This window comes from Eleginops maclovinus, chromosome 9 (assembly GCF_036324505.1).
Source record: "Eleginops maclovinus isolate JMC-PN-2008 ecotype Puerto Natales chromosome 9, JC_Emac_rtc_rv5, whole genome shotgun sequence".
In the NCBI taxonomy this organism is placed as follows: Eukaryota; Metazoa; Chordata; class Actinopteri; order Perciformes; family Eleginopidae; genus Eleginops; species Eleginops maclovinus.
In genome coordinates this window covers 19,525,361-19,553,105 of record NC_086357.1, presented here as the reverse complement: position 1 = coordinate 19,553,105, position 27,745 = coordinate 19,525,361, and the positions used below count along the sequence as shown (strand labels likewise).

The following is a 27,745-nucleotide window of genomic DNA, read 5'->3' as shown; positions in this document are numbered from 1 at the left end:
CTGGGTTCAGTTATTATGTTCCAAGTAGGAATAACACTTAATCAGTGTGACATATTTGGATGTAATGCAGGTTTTTCTCTTATTAACTATTTGTTCCATTTGCAAGCCCGCGCTGAAAGAATGCAGTTCACATTTCACTTTGACAGATTCTGATGTATTTCACTGAACCCCCGATGTGAGGGGTTTCATTTATTGGCCCAGGTGCAAACATAAGCGATCATAAAGGAATCACAAAAAAATCCAAATCCAAACTCAAGCTGTTTAATTTCTGAGTCAAGCAAACCTGCATGTTAAAAAATAATAAACATGCATGTTTAAATGTGTATAGTTAAGATGATGAACTGTAATGCCTCAGGATTCCAGTAAAAGTCGCAGTTAAACAGCATGTTGTATAGTTGGCTTCATGCGATGGTTTCAAATGAATTGCAGGTGTATGCAGCTCTGGCCTGATCGATCATAAAACTGTTCTTTCCTCAAAACACACACCTTAAGGTGATGGTCGGGGTTGAGGCTAGTATTGAAATACACACACGTCTGCAGGCTCAGATTATTTTCAGCATGGTGACCCTTCCTCTTCTCTCAGTTCATCTCCCACCCTCAAGGCACTGAGCATTATCTAGACGCTATCTCCCTCTAGTGGACAGGGATGGTAACGACTAGTCACTCTGTTGTGAGCAAATACGTTTGGAAGGTTTAGTAAATCTGGAACCTGAACACAAACCATTACAAAGCAGCGACACTGTAAAAAAAAGTGCAGCTAATTTTTATGACTTGAAAATTGTTTGCACTGTGTTGCCAAAGCAGTGGTAGTGAGATCATGGCCCTCTGAAGGATGGCTTTCTTATTGCATACGTGATCATGGGACAGCTCTCTCTTGAGTCAAAGAAGGTTTATATATATGTTTCTAATTGCATATTATTATAAAGTATTATTGTTGTTATTGTATATTAAGCACACAATATGTTTGTAGTTGAATGCATAAAAAGTAAGTACTACTTTTACAAAAGTACTGTACTTACTGTACCTCAAATAAAAAAAGCAGTTTGATTAAGAAACCTTTCGACGGTTTCATTAAAGATATATCTTCTGAGACCAATAAGTTTTATATTTCCTTGTCCCAATTCTTTATCCCACAATCCTTTGGAAGTGAGAACCACCAGACTGAATCAACCGACTCCAAATTAAATAATTAAAAACAAACTCCACCTTGACGAGCAAGAACAGTAAAATCGGTGTAAGTTTTGGAGTAAAGACATAATAATATGTATGTTGCGGCATAATATCTATGCTTTGATAATACATTGTTGTACTGTGAGTGTGTGTGTGTGTGTGTGTGTGTGTGTGTGTGTGTGTGTGTGTGTGTGTGTGTGTGTGTGTGTGTGTGTGTGTGTGTGTGTGTATATGAGAATACAATATAAAACACATTTCTTTTTCCAGTCTTGTATTATTCATACTGATGTTGTTTACCAATATGTTATGTTGCCAAATATATGGGGGAGTGTCATTATGTTTGTCCCGGAGTGCTGAATATTCTATTGCATGTAATATCATTGTTGACAAAATTGAACAATAAAGTTATTTATTTGGTAGTTTCCTGTCATCCGGTAGACAAGCGCCTCATAAATCCTTATTCTGCAACTGATGTTTTTTCCATTTGGTTGTGTGATACTTTACAAAACACAGTGAGCAATGACAAGTCTTTACATTATAAATCATTTATTGAAATATAAATCATCTGAATGTACATGGTGTAACATAATGAAATACAGTATTAAATCGACATATTGGGTGTGATTACCTATAGTTACAGATACTGTACCGTCAACAACAAATCACTCACCTGCTGCACAAACATTCACATCCACACAGCTCTACACATCTACAGCCAAAGCAAGGCCTTTCTGAAGAACTTTTTTCTTGTTTTTATTTAACTGCAACATCCAAAACAATATGGAAAAAGCAAAAAGTGCAACAAATGATTGCAGATTATATCACAGTCAACAGGAAGAGGCAAAGGCAGTGGCACAGCTGGTACAGTAGCTGGAGGATACAGAGGATTACACAGAGGCTACACATAGCTGATGTATAACATCAGATCGACATAAATCTCTAGTCCATGTAGTGTCTTATTATAACTAGAACCTGCTAATAGACGTCAGGACATTAGATAAAATATGAGACAGGAGGACACAGCCACTAGTGAAGCTATCGGAGATATATATATATGTTTTGCCGTGTTTACGGACATGATGAACTGGGTTTCTCTTTGATTGCTTGAACTTTAAATTGATTACTTTCCATATCATACTTCAAAACATATGAATATTCTTAATCCACAAATATTTTCAGACTATATGATGATATTTTAGCAAATGTTTCCATAGTTTTTCCTTTTGTTAAGAGTTATATTCCCTTTGTTTTAACGGATTCATCAAAATCATTGGCGCCGCAGGGCTGACTTTGGGTGCAGGCGCTTAATATGTGCTTATATAAAATACTGTTTTCCCAATAAGTCTCTCTTATAAAACAACTCTCGATCTATTTACAATACAATCACACTTCGTTTTGTTTTTCAAAGCCAATATGACACATATGACTGAAGCCCTTATCAGGGATGATGATCATTATTTGAGAACATAATGTTGTATTTGGGCAAAAGATGAGACACCACAAAGATGCATGTACTCAAAAGCTCTATCCTGATAACCATTCAAACAGTTATGGTCAAAATCTACTCGTTATTCACAAATAATACATGTTTACATAATGATGAGGTACAAAAATAAATTTGAATTACCGCACATATTGAAAAAGTATATAGTCATGTAGAAAAAAAACAAAGTCCAGATTTTGTGCTTTCAAATCTGAGTCTTGCTACTGATCGTGCCAGCATCAGGTGCTTATGTTGTAGTGAGTGATTGTGGAGTCAGTTTACCTGCCAATGCTGTTGCTAGTATTGGACTCATTTATTTTAGTGCATCAGTAGTGGTTAAATATATCATAATGAACAATATCCTGTGGTGTTCATTTAGAGTTGCTGTCCAATTTGTTGAAATCGTCCCTTCTTGCTTATATTGCTGTTAAGAGAATGCCCGAGAATCAAGGTCTGCTAATTAAAAACACAATCTTTTCAACTTTTTTTATCTAGATATGTCCAACACACAGGCTCGGTGGTTCTTTTGAGTCCTTGATGTCATGTTCTCGTTAATGCTCACTCACTCCTCCAGCCCAACGAGGGGCAGTGTCCAGGGAGAAGTAAAGCGCGTACCGTTCTGTCACCACAGACTCATCCAAACAGTGAAGTGGTTTTGTTCTGTCCTCTGAACGGGCAGTCAGGGAGAAGGAATGGTGAGGATAGAGGGTCAACAGCCAGAGTCTTTGGTTGATTTACAAGTGTTTCTCTAGTTTCCTGTGTCCCTACACCCCCATTTATTTGCTGCTTCTACTCCACAGGCTGGATAGTTGTCACAGGAAGCTGTCCTCCCCAAGGTCACTACAGTCCAGACACATCTCGTCCAGCAGCGTGATGTCCTCAAGAGTCTCACCCTCGCGCTTAGCATAAGTAGAGCTGCTGGATCCCGTCTCAATGGCGCTCTCATCGGATGTCTGGGAGCTGAAGGAGACACGAAAGACTCAGGTCAGCATCTTCTGTGGTGAGTATGGGTTGGCAAAATCTAAAGACTGTGGACCTCCCCTCAGACAAAGCTTAAAAAAAGTCCAACCTCTCCTCTTAGTTTACTTGTTTAGGTTTGCTCAACCCCTCCCCCAAAACACTGTATTCCTGAAGTGAATGTTAAACCAAATGACACAAATTAAGTTTATTCTATGTAATCTTCTTTTGAATTCCACTTTTAATTCACTTCAATTCACAGAGCCTTCCCTGAAACAATTTGCAGCTCAGCCTCCCACTTTAAAAAACCCTCTGCTATAGAAAAACATAGAGTATTGGAGGTACATTCTTTATTCCATTTACCCGTGTCTGTTCCTCTTTCCATATTCATCGTCAGATATTGGGTCCAGGTCCGGCAGGGGGATGATGTAGCCGCTGTCAGAGCTCAGGCGCTGCTCGTCGAAGCCGCTTTCCCTGTCCTTCAGCTTGCCCTGGTTCTTGTAGGTGATGCCGATGTAGGCGTCGTCGTTTTCCACGCAAACCCGAGTCACAGCGGGGTGATCGCTCTTCAGGAACTCATGGTTCACCTTCTCATAATGCTGCAAATAAAGACAGATCATTATTAAATGCTTAAATGTAATGCACATTTTAGATGAAGCACAATGTCTTTGTTGTATTATTGTGATCACTGGTTGTGTTGGCAGCTGGGTGGTGCATTAAAAGTCAAAATCACACATCCTATTTATCCCCCAGTTGCTAGAGCAAGAGTCACTTCCTCCCTCTGCCTCCCAAATGTTTAAGAACTCTGTGGAGGCAGAAGTGAAGCTGTTTTCATGTGTGGTGTGCAGTTTAGGGGGGAAATTGAGGTTGGGTGGTGGAGGAGAGAACTGGAGCTGCGTCTTTACCCCGTAGTTACGGCAGACACTTTCACATCCAGCTGCTACATTTGTACTCTAATCACTCGTAGGTTGGTGTTTTACAGAAAAACACAGAGCCCAAAGACACACTCCTAATGCACTCTCAGGGGAAGTGGTAGGTATTTTTAAAGGACCAACCTGGTACTTAAAGAGTGTATTTGAATTATTTTTAACCTGCACTTACTGCTCTGCAATGTGAATGAAAACAAAAGCATGAGGATGTTTGAAAAATAATATGTATTAGTGGGGTCAGGAAGGAGAGGGGGTTAACTAGAAATCAGGTGTTGCGATGTGAGAGGTCAATGAGACTCACCCTCTTGTAGCTGGAGGGCAGCAAAGTGGATACAGTTTCACTCAGACCCAGGAAAGTCGGCCTCTTCTCCGGCTCACTGTTCCAGCACTTCATCATCATCTCATACCTAAAAAGAAAAGTAAAAAACAGGCAATGTTAGCGTAGAGAACAGAACAGAACGACCTGTCCTTCACCTTGTAATTTTGCCACGACTCATGTCAGCCAGTGTTTATCACGCATTCCTCATCTGTCAGGATGTCAGGGAAGCTTTATGTCATGCACAGCAACAGTACAGTCATCGTGAGAATTATAGCTTACACGTCATCAGGGGAGTGCTCCGGTTTGGACATCCTGAATCCACTCTTGATCTTGTTGTAGAAGCTTGAATCCACAACCATCCCTGGGTATGGGGTGCCACCTTCAGACCAAAACAGATTCTCATCAATTTACTATCCAACGTAAGTCTCAAGGACTTGTTTCATTTAATAGACGTTTGCAGGGGGCTCACCTAAGGAGAATATCTCCCAGAGCAGGATGCCATATGACCAAACATCACTGAGACTGGTGTACATGTTGTCAAAAATACTCTCTGGCGCCATCCACTTCACTGGTAGGAAAGTCTGTGTGATGATGGAGAGGAAATGTTCAATTACATTGGCTAAACCATGACGGAAAAATCTTAAAAGTGATATTAATGTATGAACAGAGACTTACACTCCCTTTGGAGACATAGTTGTTGTCATGCATGATGTCTCGGGCCAGTCCAAAGTCACAGATCTTCACTATCTTGCCCTGAGAGAGGAGGACATTCCTGGCAGCGAGATCCCGATGCACACACTGCAAAAAGAGAGAGTAAGGAAAGGTGAGGAGCAGCTCATTGAACACACCAAACACATTTCTCTCCCAAGGCTCTGCGTCTATTTCTATGTGGGTTTGAATTTGTCCGAGTTCATTTTTAATACTGTTTCATATTTCTTTATAAAGCATGGTCTTTGTGTAAACATGCCAGTAGGAGGGATGGCTGTGACCACTGGATATTTAGGGATAATAACTATGAAGCTGAATGACTAGCTTCTGGCTGCCCGGTAATTCTAGCCCTGGCTGTGCTGCTACTATATTCAGCCCCTGGCCTCTCTCCTGAGTGGGCTCAGCAGCCTTCACGAGACTGCTTATCATACAACTGCTGATTGTCTACGTCCCCCTTTTGGCCGGCACGGCTGTCACATTTTAGGACACAAAATCCACAACCAGTGGGAGGCAGGGGCATGTGAGGCTGCAGGACATGTGAGGTTTGCAAACCAGAACTATGTAGAGAATATAAAAACTGCATTTTCTTTCTAAAATGGCCTGTCCGTGGACAAAACGTACATTTTTGGAAGCCAGGAACTCCATGCCTTTGGCCACCTGGTAGGTAAAACTGAGCAGATCGGTAGTGGTGAGGCCCTCGTTCATGTCCTCTGATAGAAGGTCATCCATCTCGCCCTCTGGTTCAGAAGACACACACAGAAAACACCATGAGTATATGTTCATCATGTATTGTAAATATAGTACTGGCTGCTCAAACACTGGTTTTACTAATGGCAGGGAGAAACCAGGCATTATTATGTGTGTGCTACAATTATCCTCTCCATATAATTACAGGGTTGTACCAGTCCTAAATCCTGACAAGGGAGTACCCCTTAACCAACACAGACTCAAACACAGCACTAAAGTCAAGTGAGTACACAGAGTAGAGAGAGTGAAAAGGAAGACAGGGAGGAATTGTGTGTGCGTACCTTTCTGAGAAGGGGGGTGGTCATAATCAGATCTCTGGATGTCTGAGTACTTGGAGGCATTGTTCATCTCCAGCATGGGAACATACTGAGTGTTGTCACTCTGCTTCATATCCATGTAGTCTCCTTTGCTCTCAAAGGACAGAATCACATAGCTGTGCAAAGACAAGAGACACAAATGCTGTTAGTGATGAGGCGAGGACATGCTGTGGGTATATGAACCACATAAAACACAATGGTGGTAAAACGTTATGTTTTTTCAGCCCCCTATTGTGTGTTTGTCAATGTGTGTGTGTGCCCTTAAATCCTCTCCATCCCTCTGGCTGGGGTTAGAGGAAGATGTGGTTGGCCTAACATGGTAGCCGCGATTAAATCATGTTATGGTTAATTCGAGGTGTGGTCACTCTGAGTCATCCATCAACGCAGATGAGCCTCGGAGGGAAATAGAGGGTTTGCTGTTTCACCATGAACGTCTGAGCGAACAGAATTAACAGGTACCTCCATTACAATGAAATTAGGTTGAAAGCTGAGACCACTTCAGATTGTGATTTGATTAGGTGAAGACGCCAGACAATCCTCAACCATGGAGAGAATGGCGATAGAGTTACGGATTAAGGGGCAGGGGAAAAAATTAGTGTGTGTGAGACGACTGTGCAAATTGTGACGATGGCTGTAATATTTGGGAGTGGCTAAGGGGGATTGAATTGATGTAAAAAGTGTAATTTGTGTGTCCATTATTTCATATTTTCAAAACACAATAAGTGCCTGAATCACAAGGATTATTTCAGAAATAAATAGTGCATGTTCTGCAAGCATGCACATTTTGAAAAGTATATTGGTTACCTCCTGCTGCTCTCATCTGTGGGGTTGATTCCAAAGATATCCAGCTCTTTTTTAGTTTTCTCTGGGTTCAGGCTGAGGAAATTCTCTCTGTTCTTGTGCAGATGGTTGACCAGGTCCCCGTAGAAGCAGTATTCAGTGATAATGTAGATAGGGCCTGGGAACAACACAGCAGATAAAGTTGTGCATCGGCGTCAGTCTGCAGGCTAATCTTATCAGAGGCTCATAAATGCTAAAAGCACAGTCAAGAGGGCAAGCCTCCACTTTCCCATAAAAAGCCTATTAAAATACCACACCCACCAAGAGAGGAGACAAGGCTGTCAATCTTTTTGGCTGTTAGAGCAGTAAATGTGTACAAATGCCAAATCTGTATAACTGAGTGTGTGTGAATGCAGGTTTTGGCAGCATGTGGGTGTTTTTTTTATTTAAAGCGGTGATTGAATTGCAAGGGAAAGGCAACAATGGTTAACCTGACAGCTATTATACAGCATGTGTTTGCCTCTGAAGGAGAATGTGTGCGTGTCTTTATATTTCCAACGTGGGTGTGTATTATTCACCTGACTTGGTGCATGCTCCCAGGAGGTTAACAATGTTGAGATGTGGTCCGAGATGAGTCATGATCTTCAGTTCAGACATCAGGGCCTGTTTCTCACTGGAGCGGGCCGTGGCTGAAAGAAAGCACAGTAACCGTGACTATCCCCGCACAAAATCAGACCGTCAAACAAACCACATCCAAGACTTCTATCGTTATCTTGATCTTGGGGTAAATAAATGCTTTATTATTGTGCACTTTCTTTCTATAATTTTTCCCATCTCTACTGTTGCCCCAACAGGTACAGAGCTGTGCAACAGATGGTAAAACCAGCTGTAAGGGGTGGGGTTGCTACACTTTCAGCTACATTTTGGTATTAAATGTTAGCAAGCCTCATAGTTTGTGCCACTGATGGTGTTTATTATTGCAGTGTTTAATAAGATCATTCATTTTGTATATGAGTTACATGCACTCTAACCTGTCCACCCCCTTGTTTGGCAATTAGACGTCATAAAAAAATTGCCAAATTGACTATTAGAAATTCATGTTTGCAATATACTTGAACAAAAAGAAAAGTGAGGATTGAGGTATGCCTTACATTTTCATGTATAGTAGATTTATGTTGCAGAAGGAACAATTGCCCAAACTATAACTAATGAGCTTCACTTGTTTCATATCAGATGACTGGAAGCATCATAGCTTAAACGTTCTGTAATCAAATTGCAATCTGTTAAACTCACGTTTCAGCATTTTTGCTGCCACCTTCATGACAGGTTGTGAGCGGCTGAGTCCATAAGCAGTGCCCTCTACCACCTTCCCAAAGGCTCCAGAGCCCAGGATACGACCTAAGGAAAACACAACATAAACGATTAATAATAACGCAAAACAAAATATCCTGCACAAACACCCACAAGCACTTCAGAAGCCTCTGCTGTCTCCTCTTGTGACTTTTTCAGTGGCTGAATGTCCCCTTGATCACAGAGTCAAACCAAACCCCAGCCAGCAAACCCCTTCTGCCCGAGTGAGATAAGCACATGGCAGCCTCACTTCAAAGACACAGTGAGGCACTCTGACCAGAACATCCCTGCATGGTGGCCACAGAGCCACTGAGACAAGGACACCGCTTTTAGCACATTGTAAATAACAGTCAGCTTACCGAGCACGAGTCGGTCACGGGGGAATTCCCATCTGGAGTCGTAGGGAAGCTGCATGGGATCCACATAGATGTACTCATGGCCGTCTGGGCTAACAGACTCTATGACCCTCCAGCGGATCTCGTACCGTGGTTTCTGTAAGCAGAAACACAGAAAACCGGTCAGGTTAAAACTGTTGATGCGCTACATTTGTATATTTGGGAAATGTTTCTATTTTCAGCAATTTTTCATAGCCTTGCAAACTCTGCCTCCAAATGTTGTTTAATTTCTTAGCTCTACTAATAAATAAGATACTTTTTGTTATTTGGTGGATAGTTCCTAAACATTGCTAGTTGTCATAAACCACACTCATCATTTATTTTAAGATTCTGTATTTATGAATATGAAATCAGCAAACAAAGGCTTGATTTTGCAAAGCTCCCAAAATATATAAACATGCGGGAGAGTAGAAGCATAGATGTGAGAGTGAATATGTGAGAATGAATGCAGAATGGTGGTAACAGTACCTGTTTACAGATAATAACCAAGACAATGAGTGAGATGATGACAATGACCAGGAGCACCAGCACAGCAGCAGCTACAGTCAGCTCTGGGTGAGGGCCTGTTCGGGAGGAGAGCCAGCGGGCACACATGTTAGATGGAGATCACATTGAACATGGATGTAACATGTGTCCGGTGTAATGACAAAATGAAATGCTTGCAATCAATTATATCGATATGTGTGATATGAGATCAGAGCTGCTTAGTTGTTTGTTATTGTCATGTTGCATAAGTGTCTTTTCCTAGTTTTAATGCTGCACTACAGTAAAGTGAAACCATTTTTTTTATTAACCAGACTATTGAATAACTTGCCTTTAACCACTCAGTCATTATATCCACATTAATGTTATTTATTGTGGAAATACTATGGGAAAGCATAGTTATCGTGGAATTTTTTTAACCTTTTTTTGTTCTACTTGTTGCATGATAAAGGCCTTCTGTCAGGCCTACAAAACTAATAGATCAATCGGGCGTCTTTTTACCCTGACCAAAAGGTATGCAAACAGGGAAGGTGAGGGTGTGGGGGCGGTGTGCAGGCACTTGAGAAGGAGCAGGCGTAGGGGTGGGAGGTGAGTGCGGGGGTGTAAAGCTCATCTGGCAGGACCAAATGCCCAAATGATCACTTGCTTCCCCGAGTTAGCTGTCACAAAAAAAGCCCCATCCACACGGTTAAAGCGCAGCCCCCTGTCAGCTGTCTCACCACAAACCCATCGTGTGACAGCTGCTGTAACACTGACAGCCCTAACCCAGCCCTGAACACAGGCACTCACAAGCCTGTCGCACTGTGAGTGTTGGGATTGGAAGGAACATCAGAGGAAACAAGGTGGAAACAACAACCTCTGATGTTAATTTAAAAGCTGATTTGAGTGGAAAGGGGAAACACACATGCACGAGTGTTTGTGTTCTTACAACAACCAGCCATAAAGCAATGGGTCCCAGGGCCTCTCTCTAAAGCTGCACAAACACCTTGGAACTTCCTCCATTATATATACTATTTTTTTAAACTAAAGCTTACTCACTTTTACTGCTGTATTGCTCATTTCATTGACATTTTTAGTAGTTGTCCTTTTTCACGCATTGTGTGTTGTATTGGTGAACTTGTGTAATGTGAGGTATGTTATGACTGTGACTGCCATGAAAGGGGTGGTAAAATTAAAAGGTATTATTACCATTAGACACCAGTTTGACCTCCCTGCTGACGACAGCCATTTCGTTCCTGGCCAGGCAGCGCACCGCCAGCGTGCTTTCCAGATGACCAAACATCACTTGACTCTCCAGGTTTCTTTCCTCATCGAAGTGCGAGTCCATTGTGATCTCCGTGGAGTTGGTGGGGAGGGGCACCCAGGAAGACGTGTCATTGGCACAGCTTAATGTGAAAATAAGCACACAGATATATGATTAATTTAGAGGCCGAATGACTTCATGTATGTGGTTTCAAAAGTTATTTCTGTTGTCTGTCGAGCAGAACTTTGTTGCACTAAAGAAGACTTACTGTTTGATGTTCTTGCAGACGAACCACTCCACCACAGGAGTGGGCAGCCCTCTGGTTATGCACACCACAGCCTGGCCTTTGGCTGAGCCATGGTGGATGTCCATCAGGTCCACAATAACTGCGGGAACTGAAACATAGTCCGACAGAGTGTGTGAGGAAAAGACAAACTGTAACTGGGCCAAAAGGTTGTGAGACTAGTACCTAAGAACATAAAGGTAATGAAGGGTTTGGGGCATTCCTCGCTCTTACCTTTGACCTCCAGGTTTAACCCGACATCACGAATATGTTCTCCATTTTCGACTCGGATGGTGTAGTTCCCGCTGTCTTCCTCTTTGGCCCGGATCAGGGTAAGAACACTCATGTAGCTAAACAGAACAACAACAAACGAAACTGCAATAAACACACAGTAATATAAGTTCACTATCGCACTAAAGCCTAATGAAAGGCCTGGTTAATGTATGGGACTGTTTAGCTTGTCATTAGACTCACCTGGTCTCGCTGAGCTGCCGGAGGCTGGTGGTGATCTCCGCTGTCAAGTCGCTGAGTGGGATGCCGTCTTTGAGCCAGGTGACGTGAGCATTGGGGAAAGCGCTGATTTCAGCCCTGAACTCCCGAACCTCATCCAGCTCTGCTGATTCATATTCCCCGAACTCCGGTGAGACGGACAAAAACCTACTTGCTGTTAGACAATAGGAGAGGCCAACAATCAGTAATAGTTCATCACGACAGGAAAAAGACACATTTATGAGATAATGCCAAGTAAACATAATAAAGATTTCATACCAAAAACTCGAATGGCTAGTTCCTTTGTCTGGCTGTCATTACTGATGATATCAGTGATTGAGCAGGAGTAGATGCCGTTGTCCTTGGTTGAGGCCTGTGGGATTGTCAGGGTGTAAAGGATCTCCTGATTCCTCTTATTCTCATGAACTGTTTTGATAGCACGATTAGCCTGTTAAAACGATAAGGAAAATCAGCAGCTTTGAGTTTTTTGAATAGGCCTTTTGGGACACGAGTCACTTCTTTGGCGCTGCATAGGATGACCTGTGCTCTCACCAGTTTTCCTGGGTATTTCCAGTGGTCTTCGAGGATCTCAGATCCCCGAGCCAGACAGTTGACTGTGATGGTTTCTCCCACGAGCAGAGCAGTGCGTTTGGCTGTCAGCTCAACATGCAGCGCAGCGCCACCTGAGATACAACAAAAGGCCGGGACAAAATGTGTGAGGGCACAGATCCACTGGAGAAAACACAGAGCAGAATTTCAAAGGTAGGTCGGATTTGATTTGTGACTTGACACACATGTCCTTGCAAAGTTACAAAGTTGCACACACACCTTGCCAGCCGTGGACGATGTATTCCTCGCTGTAGTGTTCCTCTCCATTTACCACAGCCTTACAGACGTAGGTTCCAGCAGTGAATACTCCCAAAGCGCCCCTCTTGCTGTCATAAAAGCTGGGCACAGGCTGCTGGGTGTCAACGTTAACAAGGGTCACGTTGAAACTGGGATCAGACACCCGACATTGAATCTCCATCTCCTCTTGGTCAGACAGCACATGGTTGCCAAAAGGCACCAAGGACGGCACAAAGGGATTGTCTGGATCTGTTTTGGAGTAAGAAAAAAAGTTAATAAACCAAATTATAAAGTCAAATTATAAAAACACCCATGCTAAAATTTGCTGCGTACCTGGCACATAGATGTAGATGTTGCTGTCGTCTCTGTCGTCAGTGGTATTTCTGCTGTAGAAGCAGATGTAGTAACCGGTGTGCATTGCACTGGCGTTGTCCACAGTGATGGTGGTGACAAACAGGCCACTGTTGTCCTCCTGTGTTTGCTCGTGCACATCCAGTGGTGTCTCCCAGGCTAGTTTTCGCCTCTCCCCGACAGGTCAAGGTGAAAGGAGTGTGGAGGGGCACCACCTTCTCCTCCACATTGGGCAGCAGCACAGGGGCTGAGGATGGTGGGAACATCATTGCAGTGGGAGCTGAAGGAAAGTAAAGAATCATGTAAAGCACTCAGTCATAGATCATAAATCTATCTATGTATGTATTTATCTATCTTACCTTTTACTTTCAGGATAAAGGAGAAGTGAGCTGTGCGGGAGCCACTGATAGCTGTGATGGTATAATTCCCGTTGTCTTTCACCATAGGCTGCCGCAATGTCAGAATGCTTTGATACCTGTAAGAAAAAAAATTAGCAACAAATGTTAAACTTGATAATTATTATTTTTTGATTAGAAAGTTCAAGTGGCACTGTACTTTCACAGGAGGTTATGCACTGAAAGATTCTTTCAGGAAGTAACTGCCCCTAGTAAAAATATTCGCTGGTACATTGGTGAGGGAAATTTTCATTTTCATACATGAGCATGTTGACTGGTGAGCTTTGCTGGTAGACAGGTTATGTGTCCTTCAGACAGAGCTATTAGTTTCCCTGTTTCCAGTTTTTATGCTCAACTAACCGTCGCCTGCCTCCAGCTTCATAATAAATGACAGACATGACAGTGGGATCTCCTAATCCATCTCTCGGAAAGAAAGTACGTATTTTTTTAATTGTCATATTAGCTCTTTTTAAACTGATCAACAGCTGTCATAACTGAAACTTTAAAGCATCATAAATGTATCTATTAATAAATCACCAACATTAATTCTCACCGATTTCCTTCGAGGTGGCTTGTCTTGGTGAAGACGTAGAAGGTCTGTTGCATGGCTTTGCCGTCTTTCAGCCAAAGCACTTTAGGGGCTGGGTAGGCATCAATGAGGATGGTATACTCTGTCTCTTCCAAGATGCTGACAAATTCTGATGTTAGGATCCCGCTGTGATCCACTGCCACAAAGGAGTTTTCTTCTGAAGTGACAAACAGAAAATAATTTAACAACCAGCAAGTGATCATGGATTAAAATGTATAAAGAATGGGATTCAGTGACTAAAAAAAGAGCAGATTGAGGATTGAGATGTAGGTGGAAGGACAGAAAGGTAAATGGAAGGCCTGCTGCTTGACAAACATCTGCTGGAGCCATCCCATAAAACATAGTAGCTGATGTTGAAAGCAGAGGTGAATCTTTACGGTCGAGTGTTAGAAAATGACATCAACACAGCACAAAGAGCACCATGTGCACATATGTAAGGCCAAGACAAAGTATCTGAATGATGATGATATAACATTAAGTGGATGTAAGTCAGTGGTGTGATCACACATCAACAGTTCCCTGAAACAGATTCAAATGTATCCTGAATAGACAAAGACTTACCAAAGACGGTGACAGCCACACTGCTCACTTTGACCTCGCCGCTGATTACGTGGGTGATAGAGCACTCGTAGGAGCCGCTGTCCTGAGAGGTGGCTTTTGGGATCCTCAGGGTGTAGATGACCCCGTCAAGAGAGGTTTCCTTTATCTGAACTGCACCCATAGCCTATTAAGAGCAGAAGAATAATATAGATTTGAGATCCTACTCACCGGAAAAAAACAAACATCTGAGTTATAGGATATTTTAATGTTTTATCTCTCAGTGTTCTTCCGGTTAACAGGTACAATGTAGGAGAACTGGTGCACACGTCCTGCAGCTGGAGACTAATGGTTAAAACACTTGCTAGGCCACAGGAGATAAATCAGGATCACAGGGTCATTTAAAAGTCTGTAATTGCAACTGAGACCAAAACCAGGAGTCAAGACTCCAGCAATCCTACCCTAACCATCTCTGGAAAAGAGCTCAGAGGAATCCCACGTAGAATAACAGGCAACGTGTTGTATAGATTAAGAATGAGAATATAAATATAAACAAAACTAAAAAGCACATGAAACTATTTCAGATCCTTTAAGCTAACACTTCAAAAGCAGTAAATGTTTAGCTGGCTGTCATGTGCAGAAAACATCTGTCCTACAAGTATTTAGGTTACTGGGGTCAAAGGATTTACTATCCTGGTTTTCCTTCTTTTCAACTGCCTGCTCCCCTCAGGCCATTTGTCCTGAACTTCCCGTCAGCATCTTGCATAATTTGGGTTAACTGCAGCAAAAGCCTTTTGGCCTACGTGCTCATAATGAAGACACAACATTCAGTTGCTGCCTTCCTAACACATACTTTGTAACCACTAAGGGCCATTCTCAGAGCTATATTTCACTGGCCACTATTGCAGTAGGTTTAGGTCCAAAACCATTATTCGCTAATTTAAGGCTCAGTGCTGCTGGGTAGGAAATTACATGGAAATATGACAAAGGGTTGAAGGAAAAAGGACACGAAGGCTGGTAAATTAAAGCTGATTATGGATGAAGCCATATTGGAGACTACATTGAAATAACATTAAAAAAAACACAGAAAGGAAATGGGCTGCATCTTGCCTGTTTTTTGGGATGGAGCCACTGCTGCTGAAAGCCCAGTCCAATGGGAGCAAAACACGTGATGTTAAAGGACTGCCCTGCTCTCACCGTCTCCTCACTGGCTTTGACTTCCACGTCAAAATCGTCCATCTCCGCAGGGGCTAGAGGAACCACCAGAGAGCAGATATCAGCACTGTCATCTCACAGGTCCAAAGATAGAGACAACCTGATTACTAAGCGCTCATTTATCACAGAGGGGTGGCTCAGTAGGTCCTTATTACTCACTTACACTTAGAGTTAAAACAGACGTGTTAAGTCATCTCCCTCGGTGACAATGACATAATGTCATGGCACTCATGGAGTGAGATCATAGAGCGCTCTCATGGTAAACACTATTGAAGAGTGATTCCAGCTGTGCAGTTTTTTAATCATTATCCTATTATTTAAAGTGATTCTTAATGAAAAACATCAGAAGAGTTTAAGAAAATGTCAAACCATGTGAAATGTTCCATTTTTCTGCACTCTATGGTCAATACATTTGTCCCGACTTACCCTCAGTCTCCACAGTGTAAATCACACTTCTGATAGTGTGGCCGTTCACTGTGGTTTCACATTGGTACTGCCCAGGCATGAGGCCTGCAAAGAAACCCATTTTGTTGTCATAGTAGGCAGGCATCTCCTCTCCACTGGGGACACTCCTCAGGGTGACGTGGGAGTTGGGGTCTGACACACGGCAGGAGATGGGGACCCCATGTGACTCCATGGGGACTACCAAGTTTTCAGAGGTTTCTGGGACGAAGGGAGCCTGAGCATCTGGATGTGAAACAGAAGTTACACTGAGTTATGAGATGAGGGCGCAAAGGTGATCTACTTAATTTCATATTACTAAGTTTTACTTGTGGCAGCAGTTGTCCCTGTGTATCACTTTAGATGTGCATGGCAAGCACAGTAAATCCATGACAATTGTCACCAGAGGGGAAGAAAAAAAATGTCATTCACCTGGGACGAAGACATATATTCCAGCCTCATTGTCTTCTTCCGGTTCGCCCTCCAGGCCACTCTCCTGTGTTTGATAGGTGCACATGTAGTAGCCAGTGTTTTCTACAGTTGCGTTGTAAATGTAAAGGGTCGCCGTGTAGTATCCCGGGTGAACGAATGTGTTTTTCGGCAGGGGTTCAGCCCAACCGACGTTTCTTTTGCCGGTACAGCTTATGTTGAACACGGAACTGGGCTGCAGGACGAACTCTTCTTCGTTGGATACAATGGTAGGTGGCGACAGTCCGGAAGTCACTGAAAGATCGTTTTGAAAACATTAGAGAAACGTTCAAAACACGTGAAAAACAGCATTGTTATGCATAGGGCTACTACTGTATGTTTACCTGAAACCAGTACCACCAGCATACCCCCAAAGACGACAGAGGCCTTTACCCCATCCATGATTATGGATGTACTGGCCTGCAAGGACAGAAAGCGAATTATTTAGTCAACAAGTAAAGCAAACATGTTTGGGGTTATTTGTTTTTTTCCTGATAAGAAGTGGGATCACTGCCTCGACATTCTAAATAATTATACAAGATCATGATTTAATCAATACAATCATTGGCTCAGTGACTTCTTTAATGCCCCGGAAGCCAAGCCGTGCAGTTACACTAACCCCTTGCCGGTATCATGCTCCTGCTATAATAAACCCACAGAGATTTATTGAGGGATTTGTGGAACTTGGCAGCGAAACTTGTGGTCTCCCACCTCATTTCAGAACTGAAAAAGTAACACTGTTAAATTTATCACAGGGCTACATAAATTATTTTTCGTATGATGAGGGTGAAGATAACAAGACGGTAAATTCCAATGCGTTAGTGGACGGGTGGTGGATAGGTTGTAAAGGAGAGGCGGCTGTGGCTGCTGCGCTCCTCCTGGTGAACATGTGGACTGCCGCTAGAGGGCGACACAGTCCAGCTTTTGAGGGCACTGAGACTTTGAATCTCATTATATCCAAGTTTTTTTTTCTCGTCTCATTGAAGAAAATGTACACTTTTCATTGCTTTGACTGAAATCTGTTTTTGTTTTATAACCTAAAACGCAGTCCTGAATTTCTTTTTTTTCATTGTTTAATTTTACTTAAGACATTTTTAAGTTTAGTCCAGATTTATCAACTCATTTTAGAGATCTTCTCAGTTTTAGGTTACTCTGTCTGCCTGTGTGTCTCTTTTCCGTTATGTCGGTCTGTCTGATGTCGATTCAGGGGCCACAGTTTGAGAAGGGCTCACAAAAAAAATTCAATCATTCTAAACATTAGCCGTTCTTCTCCAATTCCTAAACAGACCACCTCTGCTTAAGAAGTTATTTGACATTTGTGAGCTTTATATTTCTGATTGTCTCTTTTCCTTTTGAGGGGACCTTTGTGGATATTCTGTATCTTCCATGGACAATGTCACCAAACAATAAAAACCGTTTGGCCCTTGGATAGCTTCCTGTGGCTTTGCGCTCTGGTTCGTTCTAATCGGCCTAAATCATGCAACCTGGGTTTCTTTAACTCCATAATTAGCGGACACAATTCGCACAAAAGTACACATCCGCGTGGGAATAGCTGACAAAACGCCTAGTGCGTGTTGACGTGTTTGTGAACACGCCTTGTCTCAAACAATGTCAATAAAGGAATTTTGCGTTTGCTTTGGCGAAGATCCTGCGGCCACTGCGCGTAAATCTAGATAACCCTGGAGTGGCAGTCAGACTGCTTGCATGTCCTTCTTTTATTCCGCTTTCCCAACAAACCACTCAACAAATGTGGCAGATAGCAAATGCATCGTCTTGCTTGGCTGGAAACATTTCAGCAACAGCTGATAAGGCATGCCTCGACTTTCTGCTCTTCACTCACGATGGTTAATTTCAATCCATGGACTTTAAAAAAAGAAGAAGCATCCGTCCAAAAAGGCAATTGTTCATTTAGCATGAACAAGGTTTTTTCATTTCTCTTTTGTCTAGATTTTTGGCCACAAGCAGTATTCCTATGCAAAAACCGTTGGTGACACAGCAGGGTAGGTGGTCAATAAAGAATGTGTTGTGGCTCCGAACACTAAGTTCTTCTTTCCTCTTTTTGAATCCATTCAGCTGCAGCTCTGAAGCTTCAGTCAGATTCAGTCCAGTGCCTCCAGGGCCGATTTTCTGTTTTAATTCCTCACATTCCACGACCAGACGAGAAAACAGTGTGATGAACATTTCCCAATGTGTTTCCTATTGCATGCCAGGCAGCATCCAACAATGGTGCCTTCATATACCGAGGTGACACCTCCAACTGTGAGGCCGAAACCGAGCGCTTTTATCCCGCAGAGTCGGGGATCCAGGGGTGAGACCATATGGTGCATGGGGAACAGATATCTAATCTAAAAGAAAATGCGTTGCCTTATGCAGAAGTTGCATACAACTTCCATTACAGCAGTGCAAGTGACTACAACTTTTCCAAAAACATTTCCAGAACTGTGCATATTGTTATAATTTGATAAACTAATTAAAACTGCAGTGAAACTCCTATTAAACATATAGCGTATAATTCCAGTTCTTATACATAACGCTATGTTCTATTAAAATAAACATCCTAAACTTTTTTTTTTTAATAAAAAAGACTGAGTAGAATTGTGGTTTAATCATCTTTTGGATCCCAGCAGCCTTTCAATTACCTTTTAGTAATCCCCTCTTTATATTCCTTTCGTGTAAGTATATCCACAGTGAATTGGCCGCTCCAAAAAGCGCAGTAAGGGTCCTTTGCAGCGGCTATAATCCTCAGAGATCCTGCGCTGTGAGAGCATATGTGCAACCCTCTGTCCGCATCCGCGACCGTCCTTACAACTGCTCTCCAGCTAAGCGACCTGTAACTGATTCAATGTTACAGTCCTCCCTCCTCCCTCCGAAAAAAGTAATCATCTAGCTCAAAGTAAATACCTCTCAGGAAATGACACCCCCCTCTCCTCCCTTCGAGCGCTGGACCCCTTTTCAAAGTAAGAGTCTTTTTAGGGGTAACATGCAGACGAATGTCCCCGGAGAAAACAGGGTAGGAAATGCATTTTCATGGAGTTTTTATATTGGAGAACTTTTGGAGGACAGAGGTCTGATGTGCTGTTGAGATTGTTATTATCCATCCGAATACTTTTTTTTTCTCCTGATATTATTGTTTTGTTTGTATATATGGTAGCAGTCCTTTTTCACAAGCATTAAAATATACAATTCTGAACTTGTTACACATTATTTATTACAGAATGGCATACTAACAAAAAGACACAGTTGTGCATCAGTGTAACTTGGAACAGTGGAGCGATGAACTCATAGAGGGCGCTCCAACACCACCATATCACAAGCACATCAGACCATCTCTCTCGTTCTCTTACACACACACACACACACACACACACACACACACACACACACACACACACGCACACGCACACGCAGAGTTGTTGTTTTACATTTCAATGAAAGAAATTACACTATAAGGACTCACCATTTTTTTTCAACAGAAAACAATGGTGAGTCCTGTTTACTGGCACACATGTGTCACCTGTCAACCAAGTTTTGGGGGTTTTAACCCAGCCCCCTCACCTTGGGGCTCTCCTGACCGGCAACAGGAGAATAATGGACCGCAATGAATCATCTATCTCTGGGCACAGACGAGAGGCATCAGACCGGTGCCTCTGCATGGAGCTCAGCCCCGGGGCCGATGATCTCCCCCTCTTTTCCCCCCAGCTCAATACAGCCGTTTGCCGCAATTAGCCTACTTCCACATGTTGCCGAAAGAACAGTGTCCTTGTTCTCAAAACAAAAGATCTCAACTTCGGAAGGACATTACCTTCAACCGTTTTAGAGGTTGGCACTTTTAGGGTTCTTTTAACACTTTTACTGGAAAAAAAACTTTAAGATGCATTCAGTTTAATTCCAGTGGCGGTTAAGAAGCTTTTATTGCTTTGTTGATTTGAATAAATTCAGCATAATAAAAGGCACTCTTTTAAAAACAACCAGATACTGATGAACATAACATGTTATAAACAAGTCTCATGCAGCAGCTCTGTCTTCTTTTAATTATCGACACTTTATTCCAAAGTTTGCTGAGTCACAACATTCTTGTATTATTTTACTTTATTATCTTTATATTTTGTACCTACGTTTGCAACTTCTTTTCTTAGATTGTTTTGGTTCGCACCACCAGACACCAAATTTAATTCCTTGTATGTGTAAACGCACCAATAAACTTGATTCTGGTTCTGATACGAATATGAGAAGCTTTCATTTATTTATTTCCCAAATATGCCCCACAATGCCATCACGTGTAAGTGTTGTTTGGTTAGCCAATATCAATTAAAAGATGGAGCTGGATGGAGGCAAATCAGCTTTTAATCATCATGGTGTGCACATCAGTTCCTAAAGCGATGCTGCCCTTTACCAACATTGCTCCTCTTCTTTATGGTGAATTGCCCCCCACTGTCCACCAGGGGGCTTCGAAAAGAACAGCAATTTGTATTGAAATAAGTAGCTTGTACTGTAACCCAAGTTCAAAGTGGACATACCGAATGATTATTAATAATTCTCTTTTAAAAAGGAACACATTTGGCATTTTCGCCTTTTATTAAATATTTCCCCACTTTGTCTTCCTTTTTCCAAAATCAACCGAACGCTTAGAAACTTAAGTTTTTAGGATTATTTTTATACCTGTAAATGCTAAGACTTTCGAGCTCATCCTGTTCCAGGCTAGTAGCTTAATTGTTATGAAAACGTTTTAAGTCAAGACAAATACCATGATTAATAAATATAGGCCACTGTACGACTTGCAATTCTCTGATTAAGAGTACATAAAACCAAACAGACCTTGGGACACATTATTAGAGAACAGCTCGTCCTGCGGTCACAGATGAGTGTTTGGAGATGATCCACAAATTGTCGCTGGCCTTCGGGCGGAGGTCTCTGTGGAAGCTGTCCAGTGTGCTGAAATACGTCTGTACCTGTCTTGGCAGTGTTCATATCTCAACCAAACACTCTATCGATTGATCTATAAATAAATAAAAAATAATTGCATTAATAAAATTCCCCTCCTTTTATTTTTCAGTAGCCTTAATTCCCTGGAGCAGTGGTCCGAGAGCAGATCAGAGGCCTTGCAGAGAACTCTCAAGGCTATACAGGTGAGTCTTTCTAATTAAAATAAAAACGAGAAAAATCTTCCTCGGAATAAATAAAGGATTTCAAACGTATACATTAAGATGTAATGCATATATGTGTACATATTTACATTTTCATATATTACGGTTGAAGAGCCCTAACCGTGTGTACTAAACTAAACAGATGTTAGGCATATACTGGTTAAGTGCCTTTACCAGTATATGTTAAGGTAAGCGGAAGACAAACTACAGAACAAAATAGCCTAATTCCTCAGTCAATCATTATCAACAAGCACAAGAACACAATTGTCTCAACAAATATAAATAAATAAAACTGAATGGTAAATGGTATTCCCAATGCTGCCTCTTCCTGTGTGTTAAAGACACATCTATTTGACTATTAAACGGTAAATAATAAACCTCAAAAAAGCATTTGCATAATACCAAGAGCCGATGGTGTCCAGTGGTGTGTAGTGGGGACTTGTTGGGGTTTAGCTCTGTAGATAACTGTAGTTAGTTCTACTACTATGACGATTTCCACGATTAAAAAAAAGTATATATAGGCTGCATTTAGGGTGGATTATATTGCACTGATTCATTAAGAAAGTGGACGTTTCTTCTGGAAAGACAACGCTGCTCTCTTCTTTTCCACACGGGCACTTCAGCTTCTAGCCTCCATCTCTCCGCATGAGACAGCAGCTGCAACCGGCTGAAAAGCGCTCTTATTAATTGTCTTTTGTCATGCGTAATTGCCACACTTTCAATGGTGGCCGAGGCCTGACGTCTTTGGAGTGGTCTCGTTACTGCAGTAGAAGGTGTTTGACGCTCTCATCTGAAATGTACAATCCCCACACTCAGATTTGCAACTTTTTTACATTTTTGTTTGATAAGTCTGATAAGAGGTTTTAGGGAGTGTGGAAGCTTATGGACAGATATCTTTATGACCCTGGACGAATGGATCCCAAAATGAGCTCCAGGCCATTGTGGTGGCCTTACAGTCTGAGGTCACGCCCTGTGGGGCTGAGGTGGGGGGAGTCTTTCTCAAAACTGCAGTTATTCCATTGTTAATCGCTTTAAATGGTGCATTGGTCTTTCACACCTGCAAGGGAACTCTAATTCGATTAATAGGAACTTCAATATTCATTAGGTGGCTTTCCCCCAATAATATATGATCACCATGCGGGATGTGAAAGGGGACCATTTATTCCCACTCTGAATGGGTCTGCGTGGGACCAAGACTTCACCTGCTTCCCCTCTCAATTAGGAATGTATCCCAAACTCTGACAGAAACGAGTTAAATTAGGCGTCAGCTAATTTCCAGTGGCCCCTCCCACGTAATCCCCCCTCAGAGTCTTTCCATTTGAGCGTGCCCCCTTTAATTCACCATAAGTTGAAAGGTTCAAATAGTGCCTAATGAAACAGTGACTAAATCGTTCTCTGTTGCTCGGAGGAACCCTGTAGCTGTCTCTCAAAGCTCTCTGAGCACACAGCCGCCGGGGGTCTCCGACTAAATGCGAGTCCCAAGGCAGGACAATCTAACCTGTCAAAGCCTTTGCCCACTTCTATATATCCTTGTTCTGTGGTTTCAAGCAATTGCAGCATAATCAACCAACGTGGGACCGAAAACGCAATTAAACTCGCTTTGGACGACCAAAATCTTTACAAAAGTGAACATTAATGGACTATTGGCTGCTCCCCGGGGGGCGTTATCGGTTACCCTTTTGTGGTCGGTCTAAGGAGAAATTACACTTTCATATCCCTTACTACTTTCAATTTGAATTAAATATCTCATATGGTTATATATGAATGCAGCTTTGTTAGGTTATGTTTCTGAACAAAAACCATGTGATTAACATGGGTATACAGTCTAATAAAATCGGAAAGAAAAGCGTTATGACTTAATAACAATGGCTGTCGATCGATATAAAAGACGTTGGAAAGGTTTGATATTTAAAGGTAATTGCACTTGTAAAAAATTCCACAATAGAAACAATGTATATGTATTGAAATCGTTAAGAGAACTTCTGAGAGTGCTTTTCGAGACCCTGACAGGAACTGATCTAACTTTTGAAGTTGTGATGTTTTACTGGATCGCATTTTATTGATAGGTGTTTTTCACATTTTTTCCACCCTTATATTCTCCTGTATATAAAGTCGTTTTAAACTATAATTGTGTAGGTGATAATATTTTTTATCACTACAGGGCCAGTGCTTAATAGTAGGCTAAACGTGCTATGAAAAAGGAAGTTTTATATAATAATAATCATAATCATAATAATAATCATAATTCATCTACCCATCTAATCATCTAAACACAGCTATTTTTGTTAAATATAACAATGAAGAACCTATTGATATTGCACATTTAGTTGATGTATCTCATCTTGCATTGATTTAAAAAATCCATTTGTCATTTTTTATCTTCCAGATTCTTTTTTATATGATCAAAAAAAAATATTTGCTGTATGATATTCTATATTTTTATAACCGAAATCCTCAGTGATCATTACAATCAATACATTCAGAACTTAAGTCAACTCGACATGTTTATTACAATAAATACACATATACATAGTTTACAAATAGTTGAGTACAGGTTCCACACAAGTTAGTCCTACTATTAACCACACAATCTCACCGACAGAAATGGGATATCAGGCAATAGTTAAAAACATTTGGGTAGTTGACTAGACCAAGGTAAGAATCCAGAATGGATCAAAACACATCATTATTACGGCATACATCAGGTCATGTTTCCCAATATTTCACGGCAGTGTTAAAACACATATTCACATTTTTCCTTTAATTTTAAAGGGGAATACACATGAAGTGAAGAACAACTGACACTTTTTAAACACTTCTTCTTAGTTTTCATGCATTTCATTTTTGTGATGATGCCCTCAACCATAACTGCAGCAGGGCAGAGTAGCCTAAGTGCCAGCAATGGGAATTGGAGAGTTGTTATCATACGGGTGACACCTCTTTCTCTTCTGAAGCAGAGGCCGGAGATAGAGACTCCTCATCCTCTGACCTTGAATAGTCTGTGTGACCGGTTGTGCACTTGCACCCGCTGTGTGCGCTCCTTTGGGTGGCTTTCCCCTCCTTCTTGTGCTTCACCCTGCGGTTCTGAAACCAGATTTTCACCTGTTTCTCTGACAGGTTCAAGTACGTGGCAATTTCGATTCTTCTCAGTCTCGAAAGATACATGTTCGTGGAAAACTCCCTTTCAAGTTCCAGGAGTTGCGTGCTTGTGAAAGCCGTGCGCATCCTTTTACCATTCTGTATGTGGCTGTTCTCTGAGGCACCTGAAGGAGAAAAAAAGATATCATGTTAGACGTTTAAAATTGTAGTATCACTACAGGTCTAAACTCAATTATAGACGCGAATGGCACACATCATCACGTGTAAATCATTGTGCGTAAAAGCCAAGCGTTTACTTTCATCTAACTGCCTGTGAGTGCATCATGAAGTGTACCAATATTATCAAACAGATGCTGTGGGTTGAGAATGTAGCAAACAGGTGGCTTACCGATAGACAGGCAGTGGTATCTCCTGGGATCTGTGACGCTGAAGGTGGGCGTGCAGACAGGTGTATGTCCCGGGTGCGCGAGTGCAGCAGACTGCTGGTGCGCCGCTATCCTCTGACAGTACTGCGCCTCCGCTCCTGGAAAGTGACTCTTCAGCATGGGAATGCCGCCGCGGGAAGAGTGGATGTGGGACGTGACGCACAGCGGGCAAACACAAAAAGTCCCTGTTTTCCTGGACGGGCACATCGGGGTAGTGACCGTCATCATGCTCGGAGAGTGCATGCTGATGGGAATAAGGAAGTCTTGCCCGGGATGCTCAATTGGTCCAGGTCGAACTGTATCCTTGATTATTAAAGAATCGACGTAAAAAGACCTCGACATGGCTGCGTTGCTGATAAGTGATCACCCGTGTACAAGATGATAGCTGTTTCTCATCTGAGCCCCTCGGGATCTCCAAAGGTGCTTATGTTTGATGGTTCAACAAAAGGGACCCCGAAGAGGGTTGGCCCTGCAGCGTCACCCACGTGCGCACCCAGCTCCAAGGGTTTATACTGTCAGCGACCCAAACCACGTGATGTCTCCCCTGGCCTCCAATCACAACTTGCAGATTTACTCTTTCGATCCCCAAATTAACAAAAGTATTACAATTATTATATAAATAATAAAATGAACATATAAAATAGTTATTTATATATTTTCTTGCTTTGCAAAGGCTTTCTTCATCGATTTTATAAAAACTATAACAAAAATAAAGCTTCATAAATGTCTTTTTAGAGCTGAAAGTTGTGGTTATGATGTGCAACTCGGCTTAAAATTACTTTTAGAATCTGGTCATGTATACATTCTTATTGTAAAATGTAATTATACATAATTTTTGGACTTGGATAACTTCTAAAACTTTAAACCTTTTATTAAATATATTCAATGGAACAGCTGAAAGAAGATTTCATGATCAGGAGCAATGGAAACAAATAGAAATATTCTATCCCCTGTTTTGTATACTTTATTATAAGAGAATAATCACTGCTTAAGTTTCCTGAGGGTGATTTAATAAATGTTTATTATTATTATATTATGTCCTTATTCAAGCTGTAGATCCATTAAAATTGGCTTACTCTCTAAAATGACTTGTTCCTTGTCCGACTTGTGGAGCAAAGCTTTATGACAGATTCCACCCAGACTTATTATTGTTACATAGTCAATTTATTTTCCCCAAATGCGATTTTAAAGAATTTTGCACGCGCTTATAACCACTAATTGCTCTGCAAACTAATCATAGGCTACTTTGGGTCTGGCTAGTCCAGGTTTCACTTCCAGCAATTAAAAAATTATGAACTGATGGCGAGTCTGGACTGTGGTTATTTGATGGCGATTAGGATTCAATTAGAAAGTGTTTATAATGGTCGGTCTGTGCAGGGGTAAACAGGCAGCTATTTCAGAAATGCGTTAATCCCTCATCTTGTGACAGTAATTAGCGAGTTTGATCCCCAGGCGGGTCACTGGTAGGTTTAGCTTCTGCTTTCATCTGCCAAGTAACGCCTCAAACCTTCAGACAGAGGTCCGTCAGTAGGTTTATGGTGCAGACGGCCAGGTCCAGCACAACATGTGTTAGATTCTCCTCTGACCTCAAGAAGAAACACATGTATTCCACAAACACAAGTGAAATCGGTCTGTTGTCGATCCCAAGTTTTGATAAGTCAGTTTTTGTTTATTTTCCACTTCATTTTCCTCTTCATCCTCTAATTTTGGAGCAAATACACGATTATAGCCAACTGAAGCACCTACTGAAGTGTGAGTTAAAATGCAGTCTTTTGAAATAATTAGGAAGTCTTTAAAATCCAACCAGGGTAATGACAAAAAATAAACATGTCTGTCACACAGACGGTAATTGCTATAATAAAGTGAATCCAGCGCTTGACAAGGAAGACACAGAGTTGTTATGGTACAGATAACAGTCTGAAACAAGAGAGGGAGAGAGTAAACCAAGCGGAATGATGTGTGGCGCGCGCCCTCGACACACCATGCGAGCTCTAATATTATTTTTCCATAATTCTGCACGATAAAATTTCATTGTCTATTAAGTAATCCCACAAATGAGATCCTTTATGAGGCTATAATGAGGCCTAATTGCCAGGACTAGTGGAGCCACGTGGAAGGATTTAGGAAGCATTAAGCTGTCGGGTACTGTGCACAGGCTGTTACCTAGCCATTACTTTCATAATTCAAGGAGAAAATTAGTCCATTTAAGGGAAAAATCCTTTGATTCCCTTTATTCTGCTCGGGGTGACAGGGCTGCAGTTTTTTTGTCCGCTTTGGTTAAGAAGCCAGTGTAACAAATGGGGCCGGTTCTATATCACTCACTGTTTAAATGCTAGATTATGGGAAAAAAAGAATTTCAGAAATGTGTAAAGCTCTCAGGGCCCCACCTCTTACTTTCTCCTCTTCTTTCTCTCTAAAGTTGTGCGCCTTTTACTTTATAGAGCAGCGGTTACCCTCCACTGTTCACTCTCTTTTCAAATCTAATGATGGGCAATTAATCACTGGCCCATTGAATAACATGAAATATAAATTAGAGATTTAAAAAAGTTTTCTCTTAATAGGTTACTTGGTGTACGTTTATT

General features: G+C 41.7%; 2 protein-coding genes across 2 annotated transcripts; both read right to left on the bottom strand.

Annotated features, from left to right (window-relative positions):
* Positions 1–1,699: 1,699 nt before the first annotated feature.
* pdgfra (platelet-derived growth factor receptor, alpha polypeptide) lies at positions 1,700–19,339 on the bottom strand. Its single transcript, XM_063891945.1, is given in 30 exon segments — positions 1,700–3,613; positions 3,974–4,209; positions 4,841–4,946; positions 5,138–5,237; positions 5,328–5,439; positions 5,534–5,656; positions 6,188–6,303; positions 6,595–6,746; positions 7,435–7,588; positions 7,989–8,099; positions 8,704–8,808; positions 9,120–9,252; positions 9,624–9,718; positions 10,827–11,023; positions 11,150–11,276; positions 11,399–11,514; positions 11,639–11,828; positions 11,933–12,101; positions 12,206–12,336; positions 12,482–12,748; positions 12,833–13,016; positions 13,018–13,130; positions 13,210–13,325; positions 13,799–13,991; positions 14,396–14,558; positions 15,482–15,621; positions 16,013–16,273; positions 16,460–16,750; positions 16,840–16,915; positions 19,135–19,339. Coding segments are annotated over 29 exon segments (4,407 nt in total). The 5' UTR covers positions 16,898–16,915; positions 19,135–19,339; the 3' UTR covers positions 1,700–3,465.
* Positions 19,340–24,188: 4,849 nt separating this feature from the next.
* On the bottom strand, positions 24,189–25,577 carry gsx2 (GS homeobox 2). The gene is made up of 2 exons (XM_063891994.1): positions 25,127–25,577; positions 24,189–24,902 (listed from the first exon to the last, which is right to left on the bottom strand). The coding sequence occupies exons 1-2, from the start codon at positions 25,503–25,505 to the stop codon at positions 24,562–24,564; spliced, it is 720 nt and encodes a 239-aa protein (XP_063748064.1). The 5' UTR covers positions 25,506–25,577; the 3' UTR covers positions 24,189–24,561.
* Positions 25,578–27,745: the final 2,168 nt, after the last annotated feature.